Source organism: Salminus brasiliensis, chromosome 1, assembly GCF_030463535.1.
Source record: "Salminus brasiliensis chromosome 1, fSalBra1.hap2, whole genome shotgun sequence".
Taxonomy (NCBI): Eukaryota; Metazoa; Chordata; class Actinopteri; order Characiformes; family Bryconidae; genus Salminus; species Salminus brasiliensis.
Genome location: NC_132878.1, coordinates 52,592,241 through 52,600,967, shown reverse-complemented (window position 1 = coordinate 52,600,967; position 8,727 = coordinate 52,592,241). Strand labels below are relative to the sequence as shown.

The following is an 8,727-nucleotide window of genomic DNA, read 5'->3' as shown; positions in this document are numbered from 1 at the left end:
TTCTCCTTCTGGTCCTTCTTTTCTTTTTCCTTCTCTTTCTCTTTCTGCTTCTCCTTCTTCTTTAGTTCCTTTTCATCTGGGCTTGCTGATTTTCTGTAAAATCAGAATTAGCTAATTAGCTATTATTACACTGAATGAAAATACAAGAGCACTGGAAATAAAGAGATTCACAAGTTGGATGAAATGTTAAAACATACTTGGCAAATAAGGTTTTCCTCGAGGGGTCCTCATTCTAAAAAACAAAAACAGATATTTGATAAACTGTATAAATCCAAACTCCAAATTTTAACAGTACCATTATATTTGTGAAGTTATTGTGAATCAGAACATTATAATATACTATGATATAGAATGTACTGTACTGTGAGAAGAATCCATAGTATAATATTTAGCGTTACTTAAGCATAAAACAAAAACACTGTATTTGGATCACAGTATGAATGAAAAACACACTTACCACAGTGTGCGAATCAGCATATGGATCTGAAAATCAAGGAAGAACAATGAGCAGAAGTCCATGGTCTGATCTGAATATTGATACATGCAAAATTGAAACGCCACAAAATACTGTTCTCCTATTCTTCCAAACTGTACGTAACATAAGCAGTTACAATGCTAAGATCTGTTAGCAGTTTTAGTGGGTCAGTAGACCATCAGAGACAGGATCTCTTAAACTCTGATAAAGGACACAGAGAAGAGATAGCTGCATGATAAAACCCAAGGTTTACAGAGGACACATTCCACAAAAACTGCTTTCAGCACTAACTCTGACAAATGAAAAAGATGTTTTCATACTCATCAGAACCACTTTGCATTGCTTCTTTGTGGTTTTACTTTTCTTGTGGGCTGCTAGATCCTCATACACATTGTTGCCGCCATTGTACTTCATCTCCATGGTCCTATGAAAACATTTAAATACTTACTCAGAAGCACATCTTGTATACAGCCCTAATGAATTCTATAAGCCAGCCTAGTGGTTTACCCTGATGGAGACGGGATGACAGGAGAGTCTGGGACTGAATCTGGAAGTCCTGCTGCCTTTGGAGTAAAATCTGTTTCTGTGGTCTCCACACTTGGAACAATCTCCTCTGGACTCCTCTGACATTCTGGACTTGACTGTTCTAAAAAAGCTTGTTCATGAACTGACAACACAGAATTTCCAAATTCTGGAGGTTTAGTGTGTGGATCCTCAAGAGCTTCAGATGAATCGTCTGAATCATCTAACGTCGAATTCTCTGAGGTAAAATCCACTGGAGCTGGGATAATGATTCCTGTAACAATTTCAGATAGAGCATGTCAACACATACTGATTCCCAGTAATATCTGGAGCAAAGCCTAGAGCCCCAAGTCTAAAGTTTGATAAAAAAAAAAGATTCTCAAAGCAATAAATAATATCTGCCCCTCCAGGGCCTACATTTCTGGAATCCCTGAAGAACTGAATGAAACAAAATCAATCAGATCCTCTAACTCAACAAACACTAGAGCACAAAAAGCATCTCCAAGGCAGGAGTGGGAAAACAGTAGAAAGTAACCACGAGAAAAGATTTCATGATTTGAGAAAGTTGTACCATTTTCCTCCACTGGCTGTGCTGGTAGAGTGGAGGTCTGCACATCTGTGCTCGTGACACAAGCTGGTTTCTCTGGGGTGACGCTTCCATTGCGTATAGTCAGGGGGGTCTTTCTAGGGGGAGGTGGAGGAGGCTTAGCCTTTACTGTAGCGGGTTTCTGCTCAGCCGGCACTTTTGGAACAGGTGAGGCACGGCCTAAAGAGAGAAGAGGCAGGAGGGTTAGTACAATGAACACTTAAATAAACATCTGGAAATCATATCAAGGCAAGATAAACTTACTTAGTTTTGTGTGGATAAACATTCAACCACAAGTATTCACAGAGTTTATTTCCTTTGCATTTATGTTACAATATTTGTTTTTAAAGTGAATGCAGTCCGAAATAGACTACAGCTATGGAAACTCCACATAAAGTAGCTAACTGTGCTAACCTAACATTCCCACTGGCTAGTTTACATTATTTAAAGCTATTTAGACCAGAGCTAACTAGCTTTCCAACACAATTCAAAAAGATTAGAGTGCTGTGGGGGCTAACTAGCCCTATAGTGCTAACTATCCCCCTCCAGCTTCCAAAGAACAAGACCTGCATCTATGGTTCAGTACGCTAATTCTAAAACATCCACCCAGACGTCCACCGGTCTGCTCTCGCCATTTTGTGGAGGAGAAACTTGGTAAAAAAGTTCTGGTAAAGTGGACACGTCAGGTGCTTGTGAGGCTGTCAGGTAAGAGCTAACCTAGCTCAAGAGAGCCTCACAAACACTCCTCGACACATCTGCTACACCCAAGCTTCAAAACTGGGCCATTTCTCTGGGTGAGAATGTTCTGAAGTTGGGTTCTCGTCCACAAAATGGTAAGAGCATACGTACGGAGGTTTGGGTGGTTGGTTTAAATTTCGCACCCTCAAGCATAGACATAGACTTCTCTAGAAGCAGGTGGGGGACAGTTAGGGCCCCCCCAACACTCTGGTCTTTTTGTATTGTGTTCATAACACTGTAGTTCAAGCGAAACTACTGTGACACCCTCAAACTGAGCATATTCTACTAATCACTGTATGTTCATGATCACTGTGGTAGTAATCTTAATCAACGGATCCACTGTCGCACCAAACATTCTAAAACAAAGACGGAGTATAAGGTGAATACAGCATCATCAAAAGCTTGAGTTTCTGAGATTACAATAAAAATAGGGCACAAGGAATAACTGGTGGATGTCATTAATGTCAAGCAAATGTAAGTAAACCCGCTCAATTAGGCTAAATAATCACTTTCTAATATAAAACAAGACAAATCAATCAATATATTTACCATAAAACTAGACCCATAAGGAGGCCCAAATAAGAACATATTGATGCCTGTTGTAGATACTTGTGAAGTATTAGTGCTTTGTTCTTGAAAATGCTATTGACAAAAGCAGCTCTCATGGGTGACTCATACATTTCCTTAAGACACAACACTGCTCTACCTCTCAGTCATTCTGACTATGAGAGACATGTTGCACTGCACAACCACAATAGGGTTTGCTGCATGCCTCACATTCCGACCCTCCCCGAAGGATGAAGAGTTTTCTCTGTTACGCAAAAGCCTTCAAACTACTGCACCTCACATCTACAGTCTGTTTGTGAACCATTTCTGGACCATCCATACCCCTTTAATGGCCCCGGACTATGAAACAAACTAATTTTGCTCATTTGCTCACAAGATTTGATGTGGTATGTAAACACTGTTAACATCTGAAATCATATATATACATTATATTTTGGCTTGACTAATAAAAAGGGTAGGATATTTAAGCACTGTTTATATTCCAAGTCCAATGTCAGAATAGAAGTCCATTGCTCTTTAAAAGGGCTAATATAATATAATAATAAAGTATATGATCATTACACAGTGCCAATCGCAATTTTGGACACAAGAGGATACTGGGGACACATAGGTATCCAACGTAGTTAGGCTGTTGTGGCTTTGAAGTAGGCCTGAGCTGAGTAAGTCAGCTAGGCAATTAAGGCTATTTCTTGGTCTTGCTGAATGGGTAACTGTGTATGTATTGATGTACATTAACATAAGGGTGGGCAATAGGATGATATTTCACCATATCGCCCAGTCCTACATTAACATACCACAGCTGCATGGATGAGAGGTATTTCCACCCTCACACATACACACTGCCACGGTCCTACAACTGAAGCCTATTAAAACCCCCCAGCCATGACATTCTACCTATGGTGGATACCCGTGTGTCCCCAGAGTCCTCTTTTTTGAAAACAAAAATATGTTCATCCTAGCATTTGGATCACATCAAATGGTCTTAAAACAATATATATATATATATATATATATATATATATATATATATATATATATATATATATATATATATATATATATGGGTCGTTTATATTATAAGTCAGAGAAATGCACATTACACATATCATCTTTCTTATTACAAATACACTGAACATTTATAAAGCTGTCCTTATGAAGCTGATCTGCATCAGCTGATGTAATTGGAACACGCCATATTCATGCACTTACTGTGATCGAGGCCATTGGTCAGGGCTGATTCAGAGCTAGGAGTGTCAGACACGACTGTGGTGCAGTGTCTTGACTGCTCCTCATAGTCAACTGGGGGTATATCAGGAAGGTCCACAACAAGAGTCTGAGGAACTGGTGCAGCTTCCACAGTTGGAACTGGCTCAGGTCGGGCAGCCTCGGGTTGTGAATTCTCAGGTGCTGAGGACTCAAGTGGAGTGAATGCAGGTGAGGTTCTGTCCAGCAGGGTCATTTCTTCAGTTTCAGGTGTGCTAAGTGTGGGCATGTGATGGCTCACAGTCTGCTTTCTCTTAGCCTTTTCTAGAAGGTTCAGCACTCGCTGATCATGAGGCGCATGCCTAATGGGGGCCATCTCCTCGGCTCTTGCTAGAACAGACAGAGCTGAAATGGGTTTGGGTGACGTGGATGATGAATCTGGTGTCTTCTCGGTTTGGTCCTCAACCTTAGCTGTGCCATTTTCTGTCACTAGCTTCACATCTGGAGCTGTAGATGGCAATATTGGAGAAGTTCTGGGGCTAGAAGCAGCCTCTGAATTTGGGGTTACTGTTGGTGGAAGCAGGTTAACTGAAGGCTCAGGAGTGACTGATGCAGACACAGTTGAGGCAGAGGAGGCTGTGCGGGAGAGGTTTGGACTGCTATAAACTGGAGTAGAAGAAGCAGAAAATGCAGCAATAGGAAGATCAGGAGTAACTGGGGCAGGTATATCTAGGGCAGAAATGTCTGCATCAGGAATGTCTTCAGGAATAATTGGAGGAGGGATATCCATATCAAAGATATCTGGGATTTCTGAAGGATGGATTTCTTCTTCTGGCAAAGAAACATCTGGCTCTGGAACTGTAACAGATGTGTTATGTATCACTGGGATTTCTGGCTTTAAGATTTCCAGTTCAGGAGAAATTTGGGAGACAATGTCAGGTTCTGGAACTGTTGGCACTGGAATTTCTGAATTTTCAGCAGGAAAAATTACTGGAGCAGGAATAATAGGGATCTGATTACTGGATGCTGGAACAACCTCTGCTTGAACTGGGGGGACAAGGGCCTTGGGAGCCACAGGCTTATTTAATATGGGAGCTGAACTGGTGGGGGTGGAGCTGCTGGGAGCGAGACTATCAAGTACAGGGCTCTCTTTCTCAGCTTTGGCTGACTTTGAAAAGTTAAATAAACTCTTCTTTTTAGGTGTGGAGGCTTTGCTTGGAGGTGTCAAAACCGGAGAGGATGGAATAGGATCAGGTTTGGGGGTCCCTTCAATGACTGGAGTAACAGGATTCACAGGCAGAACCAGGGGAAGGTTCTTATCTTTCAGGGCTTGTTTGATTAGATCACCTTCCTTTTTCTGTTTCTTGTCCACCAACTCAGGATGCACACAGGGGTCCGGCACCTTTAATGGCAAAGCTTCAGACTGAGACAACTGTCGCTTCACAGGGCTCTTTTTGTCATCTTTGAAGACCACACGAGGGGTGACAGGCATGCGATGCTCCATGGCTGAGTTGATGCTGGCAATCAGAGGATTGTTAATTTTTGTGGTGGGAGAGGTGAGGGTTTTGGGTTTTTCCGGGATGGCAGGTTTAATTCGGATCTTCAGAGTTTCATCATTTTGGAACCTGGCCCTCAGGGACTGGAAGTCCACCCCTTTATCCTGTTCAAAAGAAAATGTGTCCAGATCAGGAAAATTGTCTGTTACGATGAAATAAGGCAACAACAGCTGATTAATTAACAGAGCAGAGGTGGTCTAGACACAGACATGCAGTTCGGTAACTTCAGTACATTAACCAGAATATAGACGCTCTCTTAGAATCTCTCAACAGATGACATACCACTGTCATTCCAAAGATTTAAAGGGCATGGTGGTGCTACCAAATTACAGTGTAGGAGTGCTGTTTCATGGACACTAAAATTACTGACTGGGGGGCAGTTGGCAGCCATTATCTGTATTTAAACAGTAAGGATCATAAGTATTTGCCCCTGTACACCCCCTTAATGGATCTGGATATGTAATTTGTCATCAGTAAATAAAAAGCTGTCCAATTGGGTTGAGGTCAGATGACTGACTCTTTTGTATTCATCTTGCAGCTACAGGGTTCAAACTTAAAATAGAGATGTATGGTTTCCACTGGGCCGCAGTGGTTTACTTACATTCCAGAAGGTATTACTGAAGTGGGCCACACTTATCTATAGATACATATCTTATCTTATAACTTACGTTCATCTAAACACATGTTAACCCTAACCTAAACCTCACCCTAGTCCTAAAACTAGGGTCACTAAGTATTTCACAATTTTCAGATCATCTATCAACCTATCAATCAATCACAAATCTGCAGATAATCTTTAGTGGGCTATTATGTTCTGTAAACATCAAAATGAGACCTTAAAATGCCAAATAGCCAAAAACACAAGGTCAAATGTCATACATATGTGAAGTAGGCTATATTCTAGTATTATCACCGGTGCTCCTCCATGTCATCAACAGACCCCTTTTTCATACAACCTACCTAGCTACAAATATTAGCTCAGCCTTTTTTTCTATGTTCTAATAGTAATAATGACTCCTTATTAACTTTAAACTGATTTAAACTGATTTTAACTGATATAAACTGATTTAAACTGATTTAAACTGATTCAATGACAAACCACCCAGCACTCACCTGCTCCATTTCCACAGCAAGTTCCGCCAGCTCGTCTTCAACAAACAGTCCTCACCCTCAGCTCCGCATCGTCATTCATCAGACAAATAGACTCAGCATAAATAATCCACTTATTCACTCGAGAAAAACGCAATGACTATATAGATCTGTGTGTGTGTGGGTGTGTGTGTGTGTATGCCAGGCTTTAGCTCTCTCACTGACGGAGTGTGAACACTGGCCACGCGCCGCGAGCACGCGCCTGTCAGCTCCTCTTGCCTATGAGAGGCTCTGATTCGGAGTTTCGGAGGCGGAAAGAAGACTGCGGGGGAAGTTCACCAACAAATCACCACAACGATGTGGCCCGTCAGACGAGTCCGGCCTGAGGAATGACACAGAGAGTGAGAGAGCGATCAGCACACTCCTCACTGTTTTCACTCTGCAGGAATGCGGTCTGTCAGGCCTGGCCTGAGTCCTGAGGAGCGAGGACACGGGCCTCCATTTGTAGTGAGCAACCCCTCACTGTCTCTTCAAACCTGGGAGAATGGTCCCCATTATTGAGCACTTAAGGATATATTTTACTCACATACTGACTATTGACCCAGCATCTCCAGGAGTAAGAAACGCTTGCTAGATTTCAGCCAGTCCCTGGATGAGCACCAGTCTTAGTCACCAGTCTTTAGCTAACAGGCAGTTTAGCTTGGGTTGTAGGCCATATAAGCCATATCTTCAATTTTTCTGTTTATGAAGGCATTACAAGTCAAATATGAATGTAAAAGGTTTCCTTCTATCCTCTTTAACAGTGCTTTCAATTTTTGCATAATATTAACAAACTATGTCCATTCAGGAAATATAATAATTTATTAAAATAGAGGACAGTGGTTTAAAAAAGAAACAAAAACAATTATAGACAATACAGTTTCCACATTTGAAATGCTCCTGTAAAACAAACCAATAAATCAAATGAATTCTTTATATATTTCTGTTGTTACATCTGGTCTTGTTTCTGATAAATACTTTATCCATTTACTCCAAATCTCTCCACTTATCTAGAGTTGGTTCTTCTGGTTGTAACCATTTCCAGTCAATGCCTTTTTTACTGGCTGTTAAAAGCACAACCATTAAATATTTGTATTTATTAAATATAGAATCTCCCTTCTAAATATATGCTGTAGAGCCTCTGTTATATCTTCCCAAAATGTTTTAATATGTGGGCATCCCCAAAATATATGATATTGGTTTGCGTCTATGCACCCACATTTCCTCCATATATATATATAAATAAACATAGATAGATAGATTGAGCCCACACGTTACACTCACTATTCATCAACATTAGCTTTAGATGTACGGTGGGGCAGTGGTGGCTCAGCGGTTAGAGTGCCGGGATATCGATAACAGGGTTGTGGATTCGATTCCCGGATTCGGCAATCTGCCACTGTTGGGCCCTTGAGCAAGGCCCTTTACCCTCTCTGTTCCCCGGGCGCTGGAGTTGGCTGCCCACCGCTCTGGGTGTGTGTGTGTACTCACTGCCCCTAACACATGTGAGGGTGTGTTCACTACCAGATGGGTTAAATGCGGAGGACACATTTTGCTGTACAGTGCACACTGTACAGTGACAAATACGTGCACCTTTTTTTACGAAACCTTTTTTTTTTTTTTTACCTTTTTTACAGAATTTGTACAGTCTAATGCTTGAGCACCCTGACCAAATTTCAGATTTTGGGTGGAGCTGATTTTCTAGGGTTTCCTCCATGGAGACACCCTTAACATATAAATAAATAAATGAAAAAATGAAGTCATAAATACATTTGTCACACATTAATGGCACAGGAAACGTGTTATATTTCACCATTTGATAAAATCCAAAAAACAAATAGGATGCATCTGGATGAAAATAGGATGAAAATTCTGTATTTGAGTTTGGTTTCTGTACAGGAGTTATTAACTTACTTTTACTTAGAAAATCGAAGTTATAAACTGCAACGAGT

At 41.1% G+C, this 8,727-nt stretch overlaps 1 protein-coding gene and 1 long non-coding RNA gene across 2 annotated transcripts; both read right to left on the bottom strand.

Moving 5' to 3' along the window:
* Positions 1-197: 197 nt before the first annotated feature.
* LOC140576648 (uncharacterized) lies at positions 198-1,093 on the bottom strand. The gene is made up of 4 exons (XR_011981743.1): positions 983-1,093; positions 796-899; positions 458-483; positions 198-232 (listed from the first exon to the last, which is right to left on the bottom strand). It is a non-coding gene; the product is annotated as an uncharacterized lncRNA (long non-coding RNA).
* A 28-nt stretch (positions 1,094-1,121) lies between these two features.
* On the bottom strand, positions 1,122-6,841 carry LOC140549607 (uncharacterized). The gene is made up of 5 exons (XM_072673387.1): positions 6,761-6,841; positions 4,098-5,751; positions 1,569-1,763; positions 1,198-1,271; positions 1,122-1,142 (listed from the first exon to the last, which is right to left on the bottom strand). Exons 1-5 carry the CDS (start codon positions 6,767-6,769, stop codon positions 1,122-1,124), a joined length of 1,953 nt encoding a protein of 650 aa, XP_072529488.1. The 5' UTR covers positions 6,770-6,841.
* Positions 6,842-8,727: the final 1,886 nt, after the last annotated feature.